Below are 27,899 nucleotides of genomic sequence, written 5' to 3'. Positions count from 1 at the left end.
CATGATCGCGCACTAGCCAACAGGAGAAGGAGAAATGGATCAGCAGAATAGAAAGTTTCGACGCTCGCGTTCGCGCCATTCGTTGATGATCCGCCGTTCGGTGCGGTCGTTTCGTCGTCGTAAGCAGCACTCACAAGTACCGAGAGGCACAGGTTGTGCCGGGACCTCTCCCCATACATAAAAAAACACCCAAAAAAGAGGCAAGGCGATTAAAGTGCAGAAGGTCCAACGCCATTGCAGAGACCTTACAAGCGTGTCAACGAGTTGTGTGTGTTCTCTGTTTCTCTTCGGAAAAGAACCTCGTGCTTATCTTAAAAGAAAGGAAGAACCGTGAAAGAAGAGTATGCTACAGGTGAAACCCGTGCAGCGGAGAGATAGCCACGCTTTGGTGAAATTCCACTTGTGCGTGTGCCCGTTGCGGCTGTAGTGTGTGCAGGTGTGTGCGGCTTTGGCTACTTTGGCGCTCGTCCTCGTTGGCCAAAGGGCACGTTTTTGTGTTCTTTGTCGGTGCGAGCGTGAAGCAGCTGGGGGATAGTTAGTGACGGAACGGAACGGAAGTGAAGTGGGTCACTGGGCGAAAGGGATACCGTGGGCTTACCCCCTATGCAATTCGTGCCATTCTTACACGCAGTGCGCGGCCACTGTGTCGCTGAATGAGTGTTTGTGGTGAACCGAGGAAAAGAAAACTCAACGTCAATTCTTCGCACTGTGCAGTGTGTGTCGCGGAGATCCCCGGGGGTTGCGGTGGGTTGCATCAAAAGCCCAGCAAGAGGAAAATCATAACCCGTCCCCGGCCATTGTGTGTCCGTGTGTGTCCATTCTATCATCCAGCTACGTGAAGGTAAGTTAGCGTTCATCTGATCCAGCGACCGACGGCATGGTAAAATGTCAACTGCTTGGTTCGAAAAGGTTCGAAAGCGACCCCGGCACGGCTGGCTGAATGTAGGTTAAAACCGAAATTCGTCCAGCCGGCCATATGTGTGGCGTGTGCCCTCTGCGCCCGCTGGTGCGTCCCTCTATTTTCGACGCGAACCTGAAACGCCTCGGTTCGTTGCGTCTTGCCGGCCGACTTCGCACGTAGTACGCAGCTCGTACGCTCCCTCTCGCGCACAGGTCGCCGTGGTCACTTTCTCGGCCACTCGGCTCGGGCTGTGTGTGAACGGTGGTGGCACTTTCTCCTCATTCCAATCGCATGATGAACAAGCAATGCACGTGGAGTGGAGACACCCAGGATGCTAAGCATCGCCGCTATCCTGACCCCGTGGTTACATAAAGTTGGACCTCCCGCGCGTTAGTACGGCGGTTGAGTCAGCGATACGCCAGCGCTCGTGATAATCAAGTGTACCGAATTTCCATCCCCTTATACCAACAGTCCGGCAGAACCCTCCCCACAAGGTCTGCATCCCGCCGTCTATTCCGTTGACGGTTTGCTGACCAAGCGTAAGCCGGACACGGATGTTTGTAACGGATATGCGTCACGGTCCGGTCAATATGTGCAGAAATCGCGCAGGCGCAGGCTGCTCGCGTAAATGTGGGTCACACTCACATATACAAACTCACAATCTCGCGCCTCACTACGCTGGAAACGAGTTTGACCAACCATTCCAGGCTTATCGCCGCCGAAGTACACGCTTGCACACGCGCTTCGAGCCACCAATTCTCCACGCGCAATCCCCGGGGCAATTCCCGCCGACGCCGGGCCGGGATGGATTTTTGATAATGAAATCATAATCTTCAATTCCCATATACCCGATCGTAGGGGGGTAGCGAGGTAACCAATTTTGGCCACGTTGTGATCGCAGGTATGCTTAATGAGCCTTCCATGCACACAATCTCATGGCGTGGAAATGGGACGCCACTTTGCAAATGCTGCTAACACGTGTAATGTGCACCGTGGCAAATGGTAATGTGTGCGCGGTTGCGCGGTTCCAGAAAGCTGCATAGACGGTGCTAGAAATAAGTCACACACACACACACACACTCCCTGCGGCTGGGTGGTCCAAGTGGTACGGTGCTTATCTTTGGACGGACGGTTTTAGTGTGTGTGTAGATGAAAGGCGGGCTCAGCCGGTATCGCTCCGGGAACGGTACATATATTCGGAATTCAGGATGGTGAAAATGGATTCAGACCTTATTTGTTAGTCTAAGCAGCCGTTTGGCTGTTTTCGGCACGGCGGGTAACGTAAACGGTAATAAATACAAACAGGCAGGACATGCAATATTAATGGCAACGGATGGTAGCGGACCGTGGAGCAACTGTGCCAAATGCAGGTGTACCGAAATATGGCCACTGATTAGAGAAATTGGGCGCCGAGAGACAAGAAAACGAGCTGCTTGACAACTTATTTACAAATGAGTAGAAATGGCCTTAGGAGAAACTTTTTCGCAAGGAAGCGGTCCCCATAGTTGGTTGATGATGTATCTTCCCAATCTAGGATCTTCTGAAGATTAAATGGAGCTGCAAAACATTGACAAAAGCATAAGCGAGAAACCTCATTGGAAGTATCAAAAGTAGATTGAGAGTAGCTTATCTTGTTTTTCTAATTGGATATTGGTCTCCAATGCATAAGAAACGTTTGGAGAAGTGCACAAGAGCATGTTGAAACAAACTGTCCGTCAACATGCTAACATTCTCCGGAGCTCCGTAAATATTTGAGTTAAGGTTATATTTTGTCGAAATCTTTTGGAAAATTTGGATCCAAAAAAAATGGAGAAAAAGAATGTTTACATTAAAAATGAAATCTTTTATTTTTAATACATCGAAACCAATAATGACAATTTGGTAGAGACTCAATTTTATAAAAGTGCATTTTGTATGGACAAAAGATTTATTTTGACTTCTCGATAACGACCAGAAAATGGTGTGAATAAAAAAATTCAATCCGTATTCTTCTTTAACTACTGTGAATGAATGGAATTTGACCTTTAGGCCTTCGATGTGTTATTGTTTATATTTATAATGGATCATGGAGTGTAATGGAGTGAAATTGTTTTCATTTAAAAATCTTAATCGTCAAAAATGCGAACAATTTGACTTGTGTTCAACGATAAACTGCCTACACGGAACGATCTTCCCAATTAATAAAAGATGTAGAGGATGCTGAATTTGGATGAATAGATTTTAGAACAAACATCAAAAACTACGAATGATGAATGGTTTGATGTTTATTTATTTATTTTATTTTGGAATGTAGTATAATGAAAACTGCAAAAAAAAATCACATTTAAGGATATTTACAGCCCAGCAAACAGACCTCTTATTAACTAAAGACAACTTGCAACCCGGAATCAAACCAACCCCCGTATCCGGGTGCCATTTACTGCACGTATATTATAAACCACACCGTGCGTCATGGATTTGTCACTGCAAAAGAAAGTAACGCAAAATACAGACACATCTCTCCCTTCGTACTGGGTAGCTTTCACCGGAAGAACAATAATACCGAAGGAGCAGCAAATAAATGACATCATACGTTGGGATGTTGGGAGTGGAAGATTTGCCCCTTTTGGACGGCTCGAAGGAAAAAAAAAGTTCACTAAAGGTGTCAATGAATAATGACTTCGCTTAGTGCTTAAGATACACCTCTAACGGGGGAGCACGGTATTGATCGTACAAAGACATACCAATATGGTGGGATGGAAGACAACGGGAATGCTTGTTGTTGATTAGATATTTGTTCTTGTTTGCTGTTTTTATTTCTGGGAAGAGGTAGTTTTGAGCGAACAATTTTGAAACATGTTTTTATCATTCAAATAATGTCCTCACCGCTTGGTTTCAGTTCACATTCCTACATTCCGTTGGGTCGAGTGAATCACAAAAATAACCAGATTGAGGGAGAGCAAGCAAGCGAGCGAGCGAAAGAGAGGAAGAAATGAAAACAATCGGCAAAGAGGTGTGTTGAAAATGAATCAGCACCATTAACCCAAATTTCACCTCAACCCCCAGCCCGTTCGGTTTGCCAGGTGCCAACACATCCATACACACACACACATTACTTCCTTCGTAGGTATCTTTGCTATGGACGACGACTTGGTCATGAGCCAAGTAAAATACCAACTCGATCGATGGGCGTGCGATCATTGTCGGATGGAATTGTGTGTATGGGACCCCTTGCCCACAGGCGACACACGCCAGCCATTCGAAACAAAATAAACCACCAATTGTCACTTTCGCTTCCGCCGGCTAGGGAACGGCTTTATGGGCCGATCGGATCGGGCGCTTAAAATGAACATTTTTGGACACGCGCAAACGGCCCGGGATGAATAATCAATTTTGCATTCCAATCCACATCCGCAGCCCTCGCCGCGTGCAAATCCGTTTCCAATTTCGAAATCCATAAACGACTGGCGTTGCTTCCGGGGGAGTCGTGGACAGTGGAGTACGGGCAGTACGGCCACACGAAAGTACCACTTTCACGCCCGGAACGATGGGCCAACTGTCAAACTTTCGCCAGCATGTTTGGCCCCTTCAAGTCACCAACACCACCAACGCAAAACATGGGGGGGGGGGGGAGAGGTGAACGGGCAGCTCGGGCGCGGAAGCTGCAAGCCATTCCACGCCGCTTCGGGTGCGACCTTTTCGCGGGAGGCTCCAGCGCGGAGGCTGGAAAAACAAAGGGATGCACTTTTGTTCCGTGCGCGCGCGCTTTTGTTTTCATCCGCATCGTTCTGCAGCATCATCTGCAGCGGTTTCTTCGTCGTACCGCAGCCAAAAATGAAGCCCGCGGAAAAACGGTTCACAATATTGCCCGAAAGCCGGCTTCCACCCCTTTCTGGTGAGTTGCTGGGAGTTGCGGGAAAACTTTCATTTATTTTAATCAGTGATCACCATTGTCTTGGAGCGCAATCGCGTCCCACTCGTTCATCCACCATCCCCCCCCCCTCCCCCGCTCGTCCATCAAGCTTATGGGTTCGGGAGGGCACGATCATCATGGGAAACAGTTTCCCTTTCCGTCGGGGAGCTTTTTCTTACTTCTTCTTCGGTTGCTATGGGTTCCCAAGTTTTTCCCATGCAGCAGACACACTGGAGCGCCTCGTCAGGTTCAACTTTGGTGTTGGCGTCTTTGCTTCTCTTCTTCGCCTTCGCTTTCCACGCCAGAACGGAAGGTGAAGGTCGGCAATCTAATTGAAGGAACCGTGGTGAGAGCCGTGCGTGTGGCAATGAGTGTGAAGGCGGGAAAAGCTCAATTAGTAGTCTTGAACGATAACAGTTGAGCAAGATGAAAGAGGAAAGCTCCGAATGATGGAAAAGATAGATGGGTTGAGTCGATTTGGTTTTGAGTTTGGAAATGTGGAGATAACGTTATTTTATTAGTTTGGTTTGCAAACTATCTCGCGAGTTCGATCCAAATGATCTTTGCATGAGGATATTATTTAATTTACTATAATGTAGCAAACCCAATGAAGATAATGATATGTAGCTCATTTTTGAACCTTTTTGTATCGAGTTTTAAAGTAATCATTCAACAACAGTTATTTTTTAAATATAAACAACATCAAAATTAAATTGCCTGTAATCATTAAGCTACCAATAATTCACTACGAGAGTGTCAAGTTTTGCGTTACAAATTCCAATTAAAAATTGAATTGAATCAACCCAAATATTTTGTTGTTTTTTTCTGTAGATGCTTTGGTCCTTTTGGTCCTAATATCAATTAGATCTCGTGGTGAGTGATTAAATCTCTTCTCTTCATGTCTTCTTCATCCTGCTTACAAATAGCTCACTGCATACATTGCACTTAGCACAGTTGCTGACCTTTTATTATAACGCACAAACACAGACACACACACACATACACACACAATGCACCCTGTACCGTATGCACTTTCCTTTCCGAAAACCAATTAAGTTCCTCGTCTGCCGGCGCATCGATGTCACCCGGATGGTTTTTCTTGTGTCTCTGTGTACCATAGACTGATTGTGCGCATGGATTGATTGTGCGCAAGAGACGGCTGGCCGGTGTTTACCGTTAATGCGAAATGAATAATCAATGAGTGTGGACAGCGCGCGGAGGTGCTTATGAATAAGCGAAATCGGACAGACCCGATGATAGCACGGAATCGGGTTCGTTAACCTTAGTTGTGCGTTGAGCGATGGTTAGTTTTTCACTCATCTCTCGCACACAAAAAAAACACAATAAATGACAAGGAATGCGAAAAAAATGCAAAATGCCCGAACAAAAATAAAAAAAAACACTTCATAAGATGCGCCCCCGGGGGAAATCAGGGTGGAAGGGGCAGAAAAATCAAACGATAAAACGATGATGGGTCACATCAATCAGCTTCAGGGAAGGAAGATTTGCTTTGCGTGCGATCACGATGGCGGCAAATGCTTTCGAATCTTCGTATTAGAAAGTTGGTTTTGAGGAATGTGACTAAAATTGAGCGTTTATTCCGCTGCTTGGATGCCCGCCCAGCCATCCTGTGTGAGGATTATTCTGTGTGATTTCCCGATAAGGTGGACAATAAAATAGGAAAAAAAGGAATGTTGAAAGGACGATGGGAGCTTTTATTGCATGAATCATGCTGCTGTGGAATGTAATATCCAATGGCAAAAGATGAAGCTGCCATCCACTCCCCCTAACCTTGCGGAATGGATCGAAATAATGAAAACGAAAGCCATCTCAGTGTCTTGTTTTTTCGCTACTCTCACCCACTCTGCTTCATTTCATTTAGATGGCTTATTAATTGGCTACTTCTAATTGGCAAACACACCTTGACCGCAGCATCCACGCAGTTTGACCGTGTTCGTTGCTGTTAGGAGTGTGAAAAACAGCGCTCTCACTATCGCTTCCCCACGGTGAAAACTGATCGCAACGCACAAATGTCGGTCCAGATAAACGCGGTGGATTGAGGGGAGTGTGGTGGGTGGTTTTGGTTGATTGATTAATGGCTTGAATGATTTTGCCAACAATAGGCGACACCGATCTGATCGTATCGGAACGGTTTTGCTATGACGGGTGGAGAGAGGGCCGTTTTTCCCACGCCGCCCCGGGAAACTGTGCGGCCACGGGTGTGAGATTTGGGTCGCCACTGTCGCTTCCGGGGAACACCATTAATCATCGCCGGTACTAGGTACTGCTCACAAAATAAGGAAATCGGTACTTACGAAAATAATACGCGGAAGGTAAAATCGTACAGCAAAACTTCTCAGCAAATGACAGATCGAATATCCAACAAGTGTGATCTATTTGCGAAATTGAGAAATTTGCAATGCTTCAAAGCTGTTGGTACTGTTAATGCGAAACAGAAACATTTGTCTCATGTTTTTGGAGAGTAATAAAGTTATAATAATGCTCACGATCACATCGTCTCAACAAGTGCCTCATTTCACAGCGCTTCAAAACGACTGTAAAGAAAGAGGATCATTTTCATGTTTTGTTGTTGTTGTTGCTGTTGTTTGCACAAACGAGCTACGATTGTTGTTATAAAACTGTTCACTGTTCCACCATTAACTGGCAGCGGCGTACCGTTTCCTCCCACTAGCAAAGACGACCGAAAAACGGTGCTTTAATTATGCGACTTTTATGCACCGCGGAACTGTGGCGGAAAATCATAAAACGGTTACACAGGAACGGAAAGAAACTGTACAAGAGGCTTGCGGAAAAAACACAGTCCCAGAAATATGCGACATTCATTCCACTCTCATCTTTTGCCACGATCTGTGTCTGTCTTCTTTTCCTGCAGCGTCTCCGGGCGGAATGCGTGATCATTCGGTAAAGATTTTCGTACCTTCAATTGCCATTTCGCATACGGACAGAAGTTGAAGCCTGCTTGAAGATGAAAACAACATTTTAATTGCCACTTTCCTAAGGATTGACGGACACTGAGCGCACGCACACTCATACACAGACACATAATAGAGCCATCGAAGTGGTGAAGGTGTGTAGTGACCGGATCAGTTAACACGTCAGTTTTGGCTGTCAGCTTGCTGTCCACGTCCAATGACCTTCCAACGGGCACAGTTTGTCGCGAAGGTAAAGTGCGCGAGATTAAGCTTACTTTCTTTATGTTAAGGAAAATGAAATAATCATCACAATTACCCGGCCAAAACGGCACCAGAGCGACAAGCGGAAGGAAAAAGAACAACAGCGCTCAACAAGCCTGTCATCGTTTTCACCAGCCTGGATGAGCAATGGTGCGACCATGTTTGTGTTTTTAGAAATGGTCGATTGTTTGACATGAAAGCGCATACGATAGTGTGCAGTTTTTTTTTCCCACCGCTTCAAAGCGCATTAGTGCAGCTGGCAAGTGTCATCTGCTGGACTGGTAGCTACACGACGCCGGTGACGTTAGTAGCTTTGAACCAGCTTGATATTTGTGGTGCAAAGAAAAACTATCAATAAGCTGTCAACTAGTCGGTTACAATGTTTTATTACACGAAATGTATGACAAAAGTGGACTAATGCATAAACTTTATATCTAAATTGTGTATGCAATACACCTTGTCTTCATTTACATAGTATATTTAGCATTACGCTAATCAGTTAATTTGTTTATTTGTCATTTAGTATCTTGCATAGGCTTAATTTATCTACAAGCCTAGCTACAGCGCTATCAATGAGCAAACGAGAGACAATTGGTTTTGAACTGGTTTATACTAATTTTGAAGTCTTTGGTATTTGTTGAAGCTTTTTCTCATTTGGTTTACAGGCGCATTATAAGAATGAGCAGAACTTGAGAACGTAGGCCTCAACAGCTCACGTGACCTGAGAGGTCGTTCAGGAGCATACAAATTCGACTTTTCTAACAGGTAAGGAGAGTCTATGCTCCCGCTAATTAACTTCGCGTCAAAGGTAGCCTGTAATGCCTGACGTCTATGTTCTAAAGTTGAGCAGACCAAGAGGCAAGCATGACCAAGCAGCAACAGTAATCTAATTGTTGTGATGACGACCAATGTATTCGGAATATTGCTATTCTGGAGAGTATTTTTTGCATGCTTTCTATCTTACCCGTCCACACGTGACAGTATGGGGAGCAAGGAACTGAGTTAGACTCTAAGATTGGTCATACCAATGCGGAATATAATACTTTCAGACATATTGGATCTTTTATCTCAAGAGTTTGACTGATTACAAATCCTAGCATGTTATTGGCTTTGGTAATTATTGAGTGGTAGTGTTCGCGAAATAATAGTGAAGAATCAAGGTTCCCACAACACATGCTGAATTTATCCACACAGAGGTTTAGTTGGTTTACCAAGCACCAAGTGCTGAATTAGTTGAGATTGCTCTGGAGTACGAAACAATCATCAATTGACCTGGTAACTGAAAACAAGTTAAATATCATCAACATAAAGTAGTACAGAGTGTTTTGAAAGAATAAGAGTCACGTAGACGTTTATGTAGAGTGTAAATAACAGCAACCCCAACAACACCTTGGGTAGCTCCTGACAAGTTTGTGAATGGTTCCAAAATGACTTTCCCTATTCTTATAGAATACATTCTGTCTGTCCAGTATGATTTCAACCACTCGATGACAAGTGGTGATATACCAAGCTGGGCGAGTTTTGCAAGAAGGATCTTGTGTTTGATGCTATCAAATGCACCTCGGAAATCAGTGTAAACTGTATCCCCAAGATCTTAAGTTCAGAAAATAACCAATAGAAAAAATCTTGTTATTCCAAAATAATGAATAATACCCGCTAAAATACGGTATTTAGTTTAAACGTAATTGATGGTTCACTGGAATCTTATATAAAAGGAAGAATTTTGACGGAAATATTGTTGTTTGTTTAACTCTCATGATGAAGGTTTCATGCAGTATTAATAGACATGACGAAATTTAAAGTTTTATCACATATAAATATGTTGGTTTATCAAATGAATTCTTAGATAGTACTGATTTTATATAGCAACAAAAATGCTGAATTATTTGAACCATGTAATTCATATGGATAAACTGGCACAGAATGTATTTTATTTAATATTATTTTGGCTTATAAAACAGTTATTAATCCTACAGTATATTCCTTTTTTGTCAAGGTGTGTGTATCTAGTTCACTAATAATTCTAAGAAAACATCCTAGTTATTTAGCAACATATATAGATTATCCTTGTTCCTTAAATAAATGTCTAGTTCCATTTTGTTGATACTAAAAATTAATACATATCATACAATACATATACATAAAATTGTAAGTTTAGATGTTTTTCAGGTGAGAGATTCTTAAATAATCATTATATCATATAAATCATTAGGAAAATATTTTAAACTAAACCATTGAATCTTTTTACTGCAATTTATGTGTTCTACAATTTGTGGGCTTAAGATTAAAAGTTAAAGACCTATCTTAAGCTGACTTTAAATAATAAATAACAACAACACTAAAAACTAAATAACAACAACAAAAAACCAAAATAATCGATAATATTTGGGATAAAATCGAACAAAAATTTATCACAATAAAACTAAAAGCAGAAAAGTGAAAAGGTTCATTGTAAACAGTTAATTAGTATTACACCGTAACATGCTAAAAATAATACATAAATCATCCCATCTTCATACAATAAATCTCTCTTTACAAATACCCCTAAGATAACTACGGGTTTCCTACCCCTTTCATACCCCTTTCAAGCAACGTTCATCATCATTACCAATAAAAACAAAAAAAACTACAACTATAAGGACAATTAGAGGGGCTTGGTTGACAATAATCCAACCTACAGCCAACACTCATACAAAACCCAACAATACACATTGTGGGAAGTAAAAGCTCAAAATTAGCCAAACAATGTCTCATTTCAAGCAATCGCAAGAATTGATTTCACGGCGTGACAATCGCAACCACACCATCATCATTCGGAAGTTTTTCGCATTTTCGCTTTCACAGCCTGTAATGACGCATTTTTAACGCTTCACAAAAAAGCGCATCCGTTCCGGTACTTTGCTACTGAGCGGAGTGGTTTTGCGATGTGACACTTGAAGGATAATTTCCCTTCCGCCCAAGGGTATCATGATCGATTTTCGGCTCCATTGACACATTTTCACTTCATTCGGTTTGGTTGGTGGCACAGAATGCAGTGCTGAGCATCATTAAACAACATTGAGGTTCAAATCGATATGAATCTCGTCGCTCGTCGCTACGAGCGGTTAGGTCAATTGTTTCGTACAGTGGTTTGTTGCAAAATATGATCTCATTTTGTCGATCCAACTCAGTCTGCTGGCTGGAAGAATAGGGTCCACATTTGCAAAGTGGCGCAATTGCGCCTTGTGTATCGTGAAATTCGCACCATCTTTTAATATGCAGACTGGCCACGTCTGGCTGGCCTCCCGTTTTCCAGAAGACCGTTTAATGTGTGTTGCGGCCGTGCATACCGAACCGTACTGGACGCAGTCAGCCGTAAGTCTCACACCGTTGTAGCAAACGGTACCTGAAGACCCCCAGTGCTCCTGCATGTATGTGTGTGTTCGTGTGTGTGTTTGGTCTGTTTTTAGTTGCTTCTCACTGCAACGATTCCCTTTCGTTCCCTTCGGTAAAGCCACGGGAACACAAACACTGAGTCGAAACGTGTCGTGGGGTGTTGTTTCCACGTACCATTCACCAATTCGCCAAAGGAATCCATCGGCAGCGGCCAGTGCCGTGCGAGCTCGATACGAAACGGTGCCGACCAGTGCCGTTTTCGAGTGGGAAAAAGCTACAGAGGTGCATCGGTACCGTTTCGTCGTGATGCAATTTGGCCCACCCGGTCTGCCAACAAGGGTGCGGTGATTGTTTGCGATAAGCTGGCAAAACGGCAAGAACCATTTCTTCATTATCGTTTTGCCACGTTTTCGGTTTTAATGCGGGAAAATGGGGGAGCTTGTACATCATGTAGGAAGAATGGTGAGAAAGATCTGCAATCAGAAAATGGCATCAGCGGGGTCAAACGTACACGAAATTTGACACACATATTTTGCGTGTGATCGAAGAAGTGCGAGTTTTTGTGGATACAAATGCAAAGTTGTCAATACTCCCAACAGTATGCTTATATCTCATACACACATACAAAATACGAAGCGGTGTTGTTTTACATTGGTAATTAATTAACGGTTTTTTTTTTCGGATTATCCATCCATCCAGCCGTGAAGCGTATGTTTCTAGCTAAAACTAACTGTAGCCCTAATTGTTAAGGTACACCTTGCGGCCGTTTGCCATCAGCTACCGTCCACCGTACGCCGTAAAAGGAAGAAAAATTCCGTCATGCACACGATGTACGCGAGTACCCGGAACCGATCAGATGACCTAGTTTATGTTTTTGTGTCTATGATTGTGTGTGTGCGCGCGCAAACTATAACTCATCTCAAGAACGAGACATAAATCCAAACTGAAGGAATTATGAACGAGCGGATTGACGGATTTGCTTCACTTTTTAGCAGCATTTCTTTACCTCTGTACCAGTAAAAGTTTACCAATTGGTGCTGCTCTACCGACTATCATCTCAGACAGTGGAACGGCAGCAAAACGCAAACGATTCAAAACACAGAGCAACATTCTGTGCATAAAATAGCGTGCAAAATCACAAAAAAATCACAATTTGAAACGGACCGGCAGAAATAAATAACTATCACAACATATCCCCAGAGCCCGTGAAACGAAGATTGAGCGTGAACGTGAAATTATGAACTAGTTTACGGCTCAGCGTCAACCACCAACTAGGCATGGCAAACGTGAGCGCAAACAAAACGCAAGCGTCCTCTCCGTGGAGCATCGTTTTGTTGTCTTTTAATTTCCTTTTGGCACGCCGCCATTTTCTGTGAAATCGGTGCTTTATTTTTCTCCTTCTCTCCGTAGCTGTGCTTTTCCCGAAGGGCACTGCAAACTGAAAAGGTTTCGAAGCGTTCGCACCAAACGATCCGGCACGGCATCCATACACGCTTTCCGGGGGTTCCGGGTTCGTCGCTTGCAGTGGGCCGGTTGAAGTCTTTCGTTTTCATTCAGCGCTTCTAGCCCGTTTGTCATTGGTTTTACAAACACTATCGCCAAGTAGCTTCCAATGATCATCGTACGGTGTGTTTGTGAGTGTGTGTGTGTGTGTGTGTGAGTAAGTGTTTCTTGTCGCGTTTTAAGACTGGCGCGAACTGCAGATGCACATTCCTCGATGGAAAACGAAACGGAATCTCTTAGAGTAGGTTGCAGAATGTGCGGTACTGCGGCATGAATGCGCAGGTCGCACCATGTACGATGCCACCGTTTGCATTGCCCCCAGGGAAGGATTTCTTTGGCGGAAGAAGAAAGTACACAGCACAGTGGCACAACTGGTTTGCGTCGTGTTTGTTGTTTGCTTCGTAAAGCAGTCAATCGGCGCAAGTCTATTTTTCATTCAATGTTTCCTGTCCGCAAAGCGTCTGTGTGGCTTCCTGGTTTTACAAAAGGAACACACCAAAATACACTCAACCGTTTAAGATGAAGCCAAGATACGTTTGCTGAAGTTTTAATCTGAAAATCGTTCAGTGAATTTCATTAACGATGCTATTCCTAACCAGCACATCCAACACACCGGTCAAACTCGCAAAGATACAGCCGAAACTGCATACTCATTTCAATGGCAATTGCCCAATTGCTTGGGGCATCGAACGAAAGCACCCACGTGGGTTACAATTTCCTACTGTGAAGAGCTTTTCCACACTCACCGTACTGATGACCATGAGCAGCTTGTTTGTGTGTCATTGAACTAGCCAAAAAACACCGGGCAGACGAATTGTATGGACGATGGAACTGTAGGCATCAAACGCAAACCCCCAGAAAAAACGCCTCCAATCTCTAAACGTAACGAGACGAAAGCTTGTGGAATGAACGAACCAACGAGAAAAACAACACCCCGATCTTCACGATAAGAAAGGCTCCCCCAACTTACAAACGAATGCGGAAATTGCTTCCACTCACGCACTCGTACTTGAAAGCGATTCCCATCCTCCCATGGCTTCATGTGCAACGTCTCAATGCTTGAAAACGAAACTTTCACCGAGAAGCACCGGGAATAAGGCCCACCTTTACTTGAATCCGAATGCTGAGTGCGGGTGATTTGGTTGTTTTTCTCTCCCTTCTTATTCTTCCTTTTCTCTGCTCTGTCTGAGCGTGGGGTGTAGCTGGGCAGATTAATAATAATAATGTGTGTAATAAAACTCAACCGAGAGGAACGACCTCGAGCATCGAGAAGGGGTTAAAAGTGAAAACGTTCTCGGTTAAGGTTGAGATGAAGCAACATGACACAGGAAACAGAAGAAAAGAAGCGTTCTAAAGCTGGTTCGGAGCCTACAATTAGGCCAGCACAGAAAGACAACCACTTTCTCTCCCATTTTCTTCGTTTTTTCTCATTCATCTTGGTGTTTCGTGGTGCTAGAATCTTCCAAAGAACCGGTTCTAGAGGTTGCAAGAATCAATGGGGTTAGTTGGGCTTTCTGTTGAAGTGTGAGAAGAACGTTACAATATGTTGTAGTGAAGGTCGGTAACCTTTGTCACGAGTTTTGAACGTTGATAAATTTTTATATTAAATTGACAATATTTTATAAAGTAAAAAGCGTTAAGCGTTTTTTAATATAAGATTATGAAATGTGTTGTATTGTGTTTGTTGAATTTGTAAAAGACAACCATGAGCTAAACATTGCGACTTAAAGCGCCAAATGGTATAAAGAAACGTGTTATTTGTTCTTAAAAAAGGATTGATTGCGAATGTTGAATTCATTGACGATATAATATAGTGACTATATAGTGCAAATCGTATTTCGCAGAAACCTTTTTCAAGTATAATTTTAATGAAGATAATTTTATGTTTAAGTGGATTTATATAATCTTTTTCATCATTTATACAGCAAATGGTATGAACTATGACAGAGTCAAATGTAGTATATGTAGTAGTGGTGGGAGCTCGGAATTGGACCTACCCTATTCCGATTCCGTGTTCGGAATCAATTCCGGAGCCGATTCCAGAGTTGACTTCGGAGCCGATTCCGGAGTTGACTTCGGAGCCGAGACGGCTCTGGAATCGATTCCGCGATCAGAATCGGCTCTGGAATCGCAATTTGCTCCGATAATGGAATCATAATTGACTCCAGAATTAGAATTAGCTCCGGAATGTGAATTAGTTCTTGAATTAAAAAAAGAAGTTTTAGAAGCGAAATCAATCCGGGAATCTCCATGAGAATGGATCTTTTACAAGTAAATTTTGATTTTTTGCGGTTATCAACACGTAGTATGATTGGACCCAAACGCCTATTTTTATGGCGATACCAAATCTGACTCCGTTTGGAAACCGATTCTAATTTAGGAGATAATTCCGATTCAAGAGCCGATTTCGATTTCGAGCCGATTCCGGAACCAATTCCGATTTTCCGACAAAATAGCGGAGCTAGCCGGAATCGATTCCGACAAAAACTTCATTTTTCCCATCGCTATTAGTCCTTTGATACCTGTACTTGCTGTATTGTAACTTGTATGATCACGATGTTGCAGTGTAATTCTGCTCATACACACTGAACCACCGTAACTTCAATTTTTATAAGTTTTATTTCTGATTTGTCGGATAGTCGGATTGTCGGACTGATTTCTAAAAGTTTTATTGAATTTTTTAATGAAACCAACCCCACTAAGACAGTTGCAAAGTTAGCCGTTTTAACCATTTAATTTTAAATACCTATCGCCTTCATCGTTCGAATGAGCTCCAGTCCAAGCTTTCAGAATCTGTATAATTATTGATTCTCAGCTTCGAAGGAAAATTATATTTCGAGGGAAAGGTTTTTCGAAAAAGAAGCATCGCCACTTTTATATGTTGCAACTATAGATTGTGTCTATGAGTGTATGCGCATTTTTGAGCAGCTTTTCTTCTCTAAACAAACAAATACTCGCTGATTTATTTGGTTTACCTTTCATTTTTATGTGATTTTGGATACTTTTTTCGTAGAAGATTGTGGATTGTTTGTGTATCAAACCACTTTATTCTTTACACTAACAACAAACAAACTTTTAAAACAATTGAACAGACAATGTCCCAATAAAATACAACATTTTCCACATTCAAAACACTCAGCTACTTAGTGTAAGGTGATTTTGATTTCATCCTCTTACGATCGTATTGTCTACTAATCAATGCGTTTTGCGTAGGTACTGCCAGTTCCAAACGCACGACATCACAAACAACCTCACGCACTGGTATCTTTCTCTTCCTTTCCGTCGATCACGATCAAAGCCCTGCTGCTAACCCCACGTCCGATTGAAATACGATCAGGTTTGAAGCGCTTGAACGATTCCAGCAGAGCTAGCGCTCACCTTGACCCATTTTCATGCTTTCTCGTTAGTGCGCGTCCGTTGGGAAAGCGCGCGGTGCGTATCGTGACCGCGGTACGGGCAGACCCGCTGTCAAATCGAAAGTCGGCTTCGAGTTGCACTGGCCACCGACGATCCGGTTCGCAATGGAACGCGATGCCACGGCGGATGTTGACAACTGATCATCATCATCATCATCATCACGATCATCCCGGCACACAAGCACCTCTGCGTACTTTTCCACCTGCACTTTGTTCAGCCCGTACGCGGAACAACGGACGCGGATGATGGTCAGTCAACTTTCGATTCTGCGCATCCGCAAAACTTGATCCAACCGCGTTTGAGGATGAAGGGCTGCGTGGAGGTAAACATAAAGAGAGAGAGAGAGAGAGAGAGAGAGAGAGAGAGAGAGAGAGAGAGAGAGAAAGAGACGAAGAGGAACTACAGCAGGTTCTCGTGCGCCTTGTCTTCTAATCATCTCGTCGGCGAGATAGTAACCCGTAAGCATTCACGTTAGCCTGCCGCCCTGGGGAGGAAATCGGCGGCACAACGGCCAGCATTAAAGATCACCTGCGCCTCCCGGCCATATCTGGGCCCTTTCGGTGCGATTGGACTGACCCAGTTGGCGGCCGGCCCCGGCCGTGTCCGATCGTCTGCCGGGTTGTGAAGTGACCGATGAAATCGAGACGGAAGCGCAAACAAACAAACACAGAAACCCGCAGCAGTGGAATGTGAAATGGGAATCGGATGTGGATCGACAAATGGACTGGCGGCTGCTTCCTGTGTGGAAGCGATGATCGGTGGAGCGAAATTCATTCACTTTAAGCATATTCTTACGGCCCAAGCGAGATAGGAGCCTTCCGGGGTTTGGGATTTTCGGGGGACGCTTTTTTAACGTTAATTTGTCTCGATCGTTTGGTTCGGAAACAAGTTGACTGCTCCATTTCCGCCGCATTGTATTGGTCAATGGTGTTTTTATTATGCATGGAAATTCACGTTTTTTTCATCCAATAGATTATTGTTAAAAACACATCAACTAAATCCCTATACAAAACCGACAATCGATTCGAGACCAGTTTGAACCGCAAGAAAACAGGAACTTTCTGTGTTGGAAAACCGATCACTTCGGTTTCGAATTATCATATTGCGAGGAAAGCACTGACTTACAACCAACCAGGGGGTGATTAAAATGATAATTAATACCCAGCAGCTACCTGCAAAACCCCCCCGACACTCGCAGCCTCTTCATTCCGCCACTAAACTGCCCGATTCTGATTCCTCTCCAGCGGCATCAATTCAGGCCACTTTAATTTGCACCCCACTTTCAAACGACCGTCAAACGAATGGAAAGTGAATCGAAGTGTAGTGAAGTGTGTACGGCGACATCGGTGACTCTTGGGCTCTTTGGCTCGTTCTCAATCGTGCATAGTACGCGCAGTGGCGTGGGCAGTGTGGGAGGCATGGGGAGTGGGGGCGGGATGTACACTTTTGTTGCTGTTGCTTTGCTTGCTTCGCGGGAGGAACCGTAGAGCTTTCACTCCACACGGCATAGCTCACGGAAGACAACTTTTAGTACAATTTCCTGCTTAGAAGTGGAGTGTAAGAGGGTGTAGGAGCAGAAGAAGTTACCAAAAAAAAAAAACGCTTTCATTACCAACGAAATAAAAAATCCACCATCCTCGAAAAAAGGGGTCATGAATTTCTCGACATTGCGTAGGGTTTGCGCATAACGTTTGAGCAGGAGAAATTGACAAAAGCTCGCACCCATCGGAGGCTAATGGGTTGAGATATCAATTTCATATTTACCGCTACGCCGCAGCTTGGTAGCTTTCCTTCCCTCGGCTATGCTGAGGGCCAGCGTTCCGACAGTACCAACGTGTCGCTACATTCTCCGCATGTCATCCAATCGTCGCAGAAGGTGGAAGCCCAACACGGAACGCTGCCCAACAGGTGGGATGCTAATTTAACTGTTTCTCTTGTTTAGAATTCCTTCCTGCCTGTTGTCTGTTGTCAGCGCCCAGCGATGGAGAAATCGGGCCACTAAGAGCTGCCAGCTACTGGTGTAGAATCAACAAAATCAATCGTCTGCAGTAAACGCTCACTCGCTGGTTCTCATCGACACCGTTGCATAACGTGCGCGCGACCGCGACGGGAAGGGAAAGCTGTCCGATCGGTCTCACAATTTCGGTCACCTATCGAATCATCAGTGGGAGGGGTACGGGAAGTCGGATTTTCTGTCGCGATTAATATTCTCCAGCCGTGTCGCCAGGGGGGAGGGGGGTGAGCAGCCCAAAGTCCACGGATTTCGGTTAGCAGGTCGAACGCGGAGACAGCTTGACACGCCTAACGGATCACTTTTAACCTTTTTCCGTTTGCGTCGCTGCTTCCCAATCGATTGAACGGCATTTGTTGGTGGAATGGCTTCTATATTTGACTAAACTCTCGGAAATAAGAATTTGGGAGGGCTTAATGACAAACAAAGGCTTAATGACTAGCAAAGGGTTTCCACCTCGTAAACCGTAAATAGAGTAATCAGCTTGCAAAACATAAACCCACCTTCATCTCACTTCCATCAAGCACGTGTGGGAAAACATGGCAAAAGACAATGAAGCTTAAAGCGCGCGCGGGAAAAGCTCTTTCACTTTTCTTTTCACTCCATCGGCGCAGCACCTAAGAGCTCCAATGCAATCCAGTCCAATTTGTACCGTGCCCAGAAACACAGCTTCTAGCGGGGGAAGCAAACGGAAATGGCAAGAGCGTTGGTGCGTTGGTGTGCACACAATCCGCAAGCCAAAAAATTAAATAAAATAATAACTCGTTGTTTTGCGGGTGGCAACGAGGAGAAATCAACGGGCCCGGGTTCAACGACAGGCCAGCTGCAGGGGTCAACATACGTTTCCGCTTTCCACCGGCGGGCAGCACCAGCCAGGCAAATGTGCCTCTGATTAAGGCATCTTCATTATGATCGGCTATCGGCCGGATCGACGGCGCAAAAATGGCGATATTGATCCCTCCCCGTTCGGATGTGTGCGGTTAATGAAGTTAATTTCGCTTTCGAATGACGGTAGTTTTGGCCGTGACATGCCGTATCCGGCGTCAGGTATGCTTAATTTCCCTCGCATTTTGGGCAGTTTTTTGTTGATGTATTTGTTACTAATTTTCAATCCCACCCTAGCCCTGGTGGAAAGTGAAATCGACGTAACGTAATGCACTGGTGCTGATTGGATGTAAATTGGTCTGATTTGTTGCTGATGAGATGTGGATTTTGGGTAGGGTATGGGGCGCGAAAGAACCGCGAAAAGAAGGCAACCGTGAAAATACACATTGTCGAATTTCCCGCCACAGTCTGATCCGCCCGTTAGGCTACGGTTTCGGTTTTGATGAGTGAAAACTTTAAACGGTATCGGGGGATTTCCCGCCACTTTCTTCCGTTTGCCAGGCACTTCCGTGAGAGAAAACCCAACATTTATTTTGTTCACCTAATCGAAAAGACGTTGCACGATTTCGTTGCGTAGCTTTTGATTAATATTTATTGTGGAATAAACGAGAAAATGGGTCCAATAGAACGTTTTCAACTGATTTTAAATTAACTTATAACTGTGTGTTTGCTTTTATACTTACGGACATCTTTTTTTCTGCCTCATCTTCTCCCCTAGTTAACACAAAGGATGAGAAAACGAATCCAAATGCTCCCGCTGGGAGTGACATTGGGTGCAGCACTGCTGCTCCTTTCCACCGCCAGCGCGTACACCTTCGACGATGACTTCGAGGATCTGATCGCGGAAGAATCGAACGTGGACGAGGACCTGCTGCCGGGGTCGGTTCTGCTGCCCTCCGACGTGTTCAACGATGGCAAACCGTTCCTGGTCGATCGTGACCCTTCGACGGGGGCGATCGACTTCCTGCACAAGAAGACGGGCAATCAGCTTGACCTCGGGGACGGCAAGCCGTACGAACCGATCAAAGATAGCTACATCAGCGAGAAGAAGGACGTGATCATCCATCAATCGACGCCCAACTTTCACGACTTTCTCAATCTGCCCAAAATGTACTCGCCGGAAAACTTCGTCTCGATATCGAGCTCGTACTCGAACCTCAAGTATCAGGGCATCAACAAGGGCTCGAACCACCGCGAGCATGGGAACACGCACATCGTAGCGGCCACATCGGCAACCGCAGCACCAACGACAACCGCCGCTAGCAGCACGACCGCGACCCCGGCGGCCTCGACCAAGTACTTCTACAGCAGGCCCCAGTATACGGCAGGAAGCTACAATCGCGCACCGGGAGTGGGACAGGGCAACGCGAACGCGTATTACACCTACCCCGCCACGTCGGGACGGCCGATCACGACACCGACGACCACGACAACCACTACGACCACAACAACGACGACCACACCAGCTCCGACCACGACGACGACGGAAGCGCCACGAACGACGGCCAACTCGCAGAAGCAGCTCTTCACGCGCTACCCGTACAAGAGCACGATCAAGAACAAATACCTGGAGACGTCCGAGCAGACGCGCAAGAAGTTCTTCCTGCCGTCGACGCTGGCCCTGCCCGGACCGACCACGACCACTACCGAACGCGCCCCTTCCACTCCGATGAGATCCTCCACCTACTACTCACCGGCTGGTCGGCCGCACTGGCCCACGACATCCTTCCAGACGACGACCAGCACGGAGAGTACCGTCGCCGTAACGGCCTCGACCGCTCCTGCCAATCCCGTGCGCTTCGTGGACGATGCGGACGAGCAGCCAAAGATCAAGTTTACCATGCCAGCGCTGAAGTATGAAGGCTCGCGACCGGCACCGTTCCGACCGATGCCATCCCAGGCCGAAGAAATCGGGCCGGACCGGGAAACGGCCGCCAGCGGCTCGAACACCAAGATCGATCTGCCGAAGAACCCGGCCGTGATGTCACTGTCCGACATCTTCAGCACGCTCGAGCAGAAGAAGCGCATTGAATCGCAGCAGGCGGAGAACAATCGTGTCGAGGAGGTGGAAGAGCAGCCGCTCGAGGAGCAAGCTTTTCCGACGACGCCGCCTTCGATTGTGCTGTTGAATGAGGGTTCGGTCGGATCGGTAACCATTGGGTCAAGTGGTCCCCGCATCGAGCAGTCGATCGATCTGTCCGATCAGTACGTGCGATACGAGGTACATCCACAGCCGCAGGCACCACCAACTAGACCGTCGTTCGTGCAGACCCAGCAGCAGCAGCAGCAGCAGCAGCAGTATGAGCAACAGCAATATGAACAGCAGCACCAGCAACAATACGGGCAATATCCGGTACACCAATCGAACGGACATCGTCCCCAACCACCGGCGATGGATGTGGTGGGCGGCCAGTACGTCAAGTACGAAGTGCAGCAGCCGCAGCTAAACGTGGTCAAGTATGGAGCAGTGCCGAGCATGAACAATGTCGTGATTAGCCCGAACCAGCACTCCGCCACGTTCGTGCTGGGCTCGCAGCAGTCCGTCGGCAGCAGCATTGGGTCGTCGTCCCACGCGGAAGGTGTTGGTGGCCACTTTGTGGGCTCGGTATCGCAAGATTCGGCCTCGGCCGCTGCACTGAGCGCTGGCCGTCCGTCCTACCAGATGGGCCAGGTGCTGGACGAACCGCACGACCAAACCAACGTCGGCGCGTCCGTACAGGTGCAAGTGAAGCCGCAAGACATCATCAAGACGACGAGCGTACGGTTCCCGAGCGAGTCAGACGACAAGTACGATAATGCGCCCATCATCAGCGGCACGCACAAGTCGGAAGTTTTGCCCCCGAACGGACACTCGGCGCCGGTGCGCAGCGACCAGATGGTGGTGTTCCCACCGAACCAAGACATTGCCAGCACGCTGCACGAGGTTTCGAACCGCATCGTGTTCGACTCGTCCTCGCCCTCCAGTGAAACGCTCAACCGGAACGAGCTGTCCATCGCGCCCAACCCGAACTATCCAGCGGATCTGCCCGAACAGCTGACACCTCCATCCGGCCCGGAGCGTCCCGATCTGATTAAGCAACGACCGCGCCCACCAATACCCGCCCAAGGGCCACCCTTCCGCTACAGCGAGATTCAGCGCCGACCTCCAACGTATTCAAGCGATCGGCCTTCCCGCCCGACACTCACGCTGCCGAACATTCTGCCCCAGTTCCGTCCGAATGCAAAGATTTCCCAAGGCCATCCACCGTACATGAAGGAACCGGGAACGTACCGTGTCGGCCCACCGTCGGGAATGCTCGTTAAAGCTGGTCCCCCGCTACGGAAACCGGCCGGCTATAATGTGCCCAGCGGGTTGCCGCCATCCACAGCGGCCATTCGCAGAACTCCGGTGCCGACGCGGCTAATGACGCGCCTAAGCCCTTCCCCGAGTCGCCCGCAGATGCATCCGGCATCGGCCGAGCTGGAGAACCGTCGTTACTATCGACTACCGCCGCCACCGCCGCCGCCGACCATGATTAAGGATCGCGTGTACAACATTCAACCGCCCCGGCTACAGCCTCCACCGCCACCACCACCACCAGCAGCAGGTGCTCCAGTGTCGGGAAGCTCGTCCAACATTATTCCACCGGCCGTTACTTCCGCGGAAAAGCCGAACGAACCGCTGGAGGACAGCGAGTTCCATCGGAATCCACCCCAGATCTTGCGCAACATCTTGAGGGATGATCAGCAGCAGCGACCTAAACTGGAACCCGTGGTGACGCTGCAGATGCTACAGTCCAAGAAGCAGGCATCGTCCCACGGTGCTCCCTCGGTGCAAGATTCGCTCGGTGAGGCAAGCACCGTCGTAGCCGGATCGCCCCAATCGCAAACCCACGAGACGGGCCACAAGGACCGGCCAGTGTATGTAGTCTACCCGGTGAAGAGTACACCCGTCCGGCTGGATAGCAAACCGAACGGCGATCCGATCGTGGTTGGCCATCGCGGAGAGCAACCTCCATCGAAACCGATCAGCCCCGGTACGGAGTACCAGAACACGCCGTTTTCGATCGCCTCACACTTTGAACAGGAACCAATCTTAACGGCCAAACACCGGAAACCCAACCCGAACGGTAAACTCAACTTCCCGTACAGTCTCGAGAAACCTGACCCCCTGGCACTGGCCCAACAGCTCGACAAGGAGCAATCGGGCGGACAACCGACGCAAGATCTGCTAGAATCGGACTCGGAATACAATCTGGGCGAGGAGCCGACGAATGTACGCGATCAGGATCAGGACCTGATCTCCAGCAAACTGCAACGTTTCCAGACGGACAGCACGCCGATTGCGATCGCGTACACACCAACCGAATCCAGCGTAGTGGGAGGCAGTAATATGCGGTACAGCAAACCCGTTGGAGGTTACGGATCGGCAGCGAGCAATTACTACTACTCGCCGTACGGTGAAACGCAGACGGAGGTGTCCTACCTGAAGATCGACGATGTGGACGAGTTTGGTAACCCTTCGCGTCGCTACGAGCAAAGTTTCCAGGCACCGTTCCAGGCGAGCATGAGTCTGGATCCGGTCAAGGTGACCAATCCGTACGAAGGGTGGGCTGTCGTAACATCCTCGCCGCAGGCACTCAAACTTCAACAGCAACAGCAACAGCCGCAAGCGGTACACAAACCCGACCTGTCTCCAATCCGTCCACACAACAGTCCCAACTCGATCGATCGTTCCGACATCGGTGATACCACCTCCACCGGCACTGGCGACGATAGTGCAGACCGTCCAGCAGCGTCCGCACCAGTAACTACCTCCTCTACGGCTAATTTCGATCAAAACAGCTTCCAGCCGGAACTGCAGGGCGGTTTCCGCCCGATCTACGGGGCGGACATCAAGCTGAGCGAGCAGCTCAACCCCGATCCGCAGCGATCGAAAGGCGGCGATCTGTTTGCAGAGGACAGCGAGAGCGAAGCAAACAAACTGCAACCAAATGCTACCACGACCAAGCTGCAGCCCGTGGAATCGAAGCCGAAAATAGTGAAAAAAGAAGAACCGGACAGCGGAATGGATCTGGATCTGGAGGCATTCTTCGATCAGTTCACGAAGGACTATGACGATGGCGATACCGGGCTGGACGATGTGACGATGAGCGAGGAGACGACGAACGAGGCGCTGCCAGCCAGTGGAGAGGGTCAGTACCGTAGCGCTAGCGAAGGACGAAGCAGTAAAGATTCGACAGCGGATGCGGGTGTGAGTTCTGCGTCTGAAAGTCCCGTCACAAAAGCTGAGACGGTGGATGAACCCGTTACAAAGGCGACGTGAGCACCGGCGTGAGGAGATGGCGAACGGTTTGAACAGTCGTATTCCTTCAACAAACCTAGGACAGGGAATGAATTAGTAGTATGTGTACGTGTGTATGTGTGAGTGTCTGTGTGTATGTATGTAACATTATACTAGAACGTTCGGGATGGAAGAATGAATGCGACACCTGGGAATGTGAATGAAATTTTCCAGAGAGTTGGAGATACAAGGAAAACAACCTTCGGACAGAAGTAGACGATCAAACAAACCGGCCGAGTGGAGCGTAACAGTTGACAAATCTTAATCATCCACCAAACCAATAGAAGGAGAGATCGCACCGATGATAAAGTAGATGATGCTGACCGTGCGAGGACCTTGGCGTACGCTGACACGCCCCAACCCCCGTCCGGCAGTGCCGAATCTTGAGTATCTAATGTTAAGCAACACCGGCCACCAATCTGAAAATGGGCTGCCATCGCGACGAAAGAGATCCCCGGGGCCGATGCTGCTGGACGAATGGTGCAAACGCTAGTCAATAGAACGGCTGCCAACACAATCCAAACGCTGCACCGAGAGGCAACGACGCAACGAGACAGTAAGACGAAAGCGAGCGGCCATCCATGTTGGTGGACACTAATTTTGTCCATAGAGTAAGGCGATGGAATGAGCTTAATATTGGATACTTGATACTAAAGACAGGAAACCATGTCCCTAGCAATGCGCATTAGGGAAGGGATATTCTTTAACGACTTTCACTGAAATGATCCATCATTCGACTAATTTCCAGTCACAAATCAATTCCACCCTTCCTTTTGTCCGAATGTACTGGTATTTAGAGAGGTAAGGATGAACATTCCGTGTCCCATGCACTGACGCGTATGCGCGTTACAACGTCGTTACGGCAGCTCCTGGAAGAGCGCCAGCAAATGTTCATTTAATTTAAATTATTTATTTATTTATTAACGAAAACGAACGACTTCAGACAATATTCCGTACTTGCGGTACATGAAATTGAGTTTCTTTTTTGAATGGAACCATTCTTCTCCCCTTTCCTTTCTGCTGACATAATCGAGACAGCGAGAAGGATACGGGATATAAAGAGGGGGAGGGAGGAGTATGATAAGTACATACTTCAAGTTTTGAGGATACTAATTAAAATAGATGACCGGAGGAGCAGCAAGTATCAGAAGAAGTGAAAGCGAAATACAGTAAAAACCTTCACTAGCCAGTAAGTTACGATCGGTAACCGCGTAGAGAGAACGGTTCTGTACTGTAAAGGAAATAAATAATGAATCAATAAATCGAATTAAAAACACTAAAAACGTAGTATGGAAAAAAGCTACCACACATACAGCGACCGTGACAGGACTCGAACCTGCAATCTTCGGATCCGAAGTCCGACGCCTTCTCCATTAGGCCACACGGCCTCTCGATATTTGTTGTATGAAGTAACATCTCATCGTTCGTTGGTATATCACAAATCGTCAATGGGTGGTAAGTTCGATAAATCTCTGCATGTCATCATCGTTGTGGTAGAAGAAATCGACACAACAAAAATTACGTTCCGTTTCAAATGGATTGCTCTAACTTAAAAAAAAATAAAAGGACACACCTGCATTTGCAGCAGCATTTACAACGCTCGGCTCGGGCTTTCCGCTACAGCTCTCGGCCCTCAGACTCAGACTCGAATTTGGTTCAATGGATTTTCCGGGGCCTTTTGCCAGTTTTTGAAGATCATCTGCTTCAGTTGGGACAGCTTCAGCGAGGGATTTTCCAGTTTCAAGCGCTTCAATTCCTCCTCTTCGTATGCCTTGTATGCTGCCTTCATGCGCTTTTCCGGATGCCGATCGGCAGACGGGTCGCCGACGCTGAGAACCGCAATCGCCTGATCGATCGTTTGTGCGACTTCCGTGTCCGCCATCACACGGTTCAGATTTTCCTCCAGCGGTATTTCCTTCTCCACCACTTTCGGCTTCGACGGTACGGCCGTGGACGCTTCGATGGCTCGCTGGCGTTTCTCTAGATCGGCCTCGATTTGCGAGCGGGTTATCTTCGGTGCCGGAACCTTTGCCGTCGTCTTGATCGAGTTCATCTCTTGCTCGAGCAGGGCTTTGGTTTCTGCCTTCTTGCGGGCCGCTTCCGCCTTGCGCCGTTCTTCTTCCTCCTGGAGCAGAAAACGTTTCAATTAGTGAGGGAAGCAGGAGCAGGAGGGAAATGGATGGCATTGCCGGGGGAACGAATGGTACTACCTTTTGCTTCTTTTTCTTCGCCAGCTGTTTGTCGTCGTCCGCCCAGTAAGCATCTTCCGCTGCCTTGGCAGCCTTTTCGTTGGCGGATTTTTTAGCCTCAGCCTTGCGTTCTCGGGCCTCGGCGGCCTTCGGGTTTATTCCCATCTTTTTCGGCATCGTGGCACAATATTGGGAAAAAGGTTTGCTTTCTTCTCTGCTGGTACACCACGTTTTAGTCTAGCAATTTCAATGCTTCCACTACACTATTACGGATACCTAACGCACGATCATTTGCCCTTTTTAAGTGTAGACTAATTTATTAGATATTTATGTTTAAATCACCTTAAACATTCATTTCAACGCCAGTTTTACTGCACGAGAAAGATTTTTATGAATTACGGTGCCAATATTTTGGTAAACAAATTGTGCGGAAAGTTTGACAGCTGGGCAGTCTTGGTTTATACGCTATCGTTCATTGCTTGTAATAAAAAACATTCAAACGACACAGGGTGTCTCACCTGTATGTACGTTAGCATACAGTTGTTTTCAAACAGTTCTTTGAAATATTCGATGCACCATATTAGTAATGGGAAAAGTTGGCTAAAATCTTTAGTCGACTTCTATTTAACTCTGGTCATTTGGAACCGACAATTTATGTTGTCACAAAATGCTATTTTGAAAAAGAAAGACCTGTTTACGAAGTGCACGTGCAAAGCAAAAGACGAAAAAACTAAACGAAATTAAATGCCATCCCGACACAGACTAACCCCGGACAACTCCAATTTATGTTTGACATTTACTCTGGTTGACTCGAATTCCAGCTACTCCGACTCCAGATGATTCGAGACGAATCCAGGCGGAACTAGCTATTCTGATTTTGCCGGTGGGGCAATCAAACTTACAATAACTCGAGCTGGATCGGAGGCGTGGTTGCGCTCCAGAGAGCACCAAATAATTAGGTTATTTTTAAAAGAATATTATTTCTAAATCCAATAGACACATCAAAAGAAACTGAATCAGACACCATAACCGTCCTGGAACTATTTGCAAATCAATGTCGATCTTGAGCTTTTATAGAACCGATACAGGCCCTAGAAATGAATCCAATCCCATATAGGTCTTAAAACTGAAACTACCTGAAACTGATCCTGATTTCATAACGGTCTTGAATCTGATATTGAACCCATACCAGCCCTGGATCACATCTTG

General features: G+C 46.6%; 2 protein-coding genes and 1 non-coding gene across 4 annotated transcripts; 1 reads left to right on the top strand and 2 right to left on the bottom strand.

Annotated features, from left to right (window-relative positions):
• On the top strand, positions 1-24,486 carry LOC120950165 (uncharacterized). Its single transcript, XM_040367977.2, has 2 exons — positions 1-841; positions 19,897-24,486. The coding sequence occupies exon 2, from the start codon at positions 19,909-19,911 to the stop codon at positions 24,481-24,483; it is 4,575 nt and encodes a 1,524-aa protein (XP_040223911.2). The 5' UTR covers positions 1-841; positions 19,897-19,908; the 3' UTR covers positions 24,484-24,486.
• A 1,153-nt stretch (positions 24,487-25,639) lies between these two features.
• On the bottom strand, positions 25,640-27,120 carry LOC120950166 (coiled-coil domain-containing protein 124). 2 transcript variants are annotated; one of them, XR_005751107.2, is made up of 4 exons: positions 26,712-27,120; positions 26,075-26,626; positions 25,815-25,973; positions 25,640-25,732 (listed from the first exon to the last, which is right to left on the bottom strand). XR_005751107.2 is itself a non-coding variant. In XM_040367978.2 (2 exons), the coding sequence occupies exons 1-2, from the start codon at positions 26,865-26,867 to the stop codon at positions 26,141-26,143; spliced, it is 642 nt and encodes a 213-aa protein (XP_040223912.2). In that variant the 5' UTR covers positions 26,868-27,120; the 3' UTR covers positions 26,020-26,140. The 2 variants fall into 2 exon arrangements, 1 of the variants encoding a protein (XP_040223912.2); XM_040367978.2 differs by lacking the exons at positions 25,640-25,732; positions 25,815-25,973 and having other exon boundaries at positions 26,020-26,626.
• Trnar-ucg (transfer RNA arginine (anticodon UCG)) lies at positions 25,817-25,889 on the bottom strand. Its single transcript has one exon. It is a non-coding gene; the product is annotated as a tRNA-Arg (tRNA).
• Positions 27,121-27,899: the final 779 nt, after the last annotated feature.

Source organism: Anopheles coluzzii, chromosome 2, assembly GCF_943734685.1.
Source record: "Anopheles coluzzii chromosome 2, AcolN3, whole genome shotgun sequence".
Lineage (NCBI taxonomy): Eukaryota > Metazoa > Arthropoda > Insecta > Diptera > Culicidae > Anopheles > Anopheles coluzzii.
The sequence above is the reverse complement of the archived record's forward strand: the minus strand, read 5'-3'. Positions and strand labels throughout refer to the sequence as shown.

Excerpts from the sequence above, each read along its gene's own strand:
- LOC120950165 (XM_040367977.2), top strand. The coding sequence starts at position 19,909 with ATGAGAAAACGAATCCAAATGCTCCCGCTGGGAGTGACATTGGGTGCA.
- LOC120950166 (XM_040367978.2), bottom strand. The coding sequence starts at position 26,867 with ATGCCGAAAAAGATGGGAATAAACCCGAAGGCCGCCGAGGCCCGAGAA. Across the intron at positions 26,627-26,711 it reads CGAAGAAAAAGAAGCAAAAG|GAGGAAGAAGAACGGCGCAA; the intron begins GTAGTACCATTC and ends TTTCTGCTCCAG.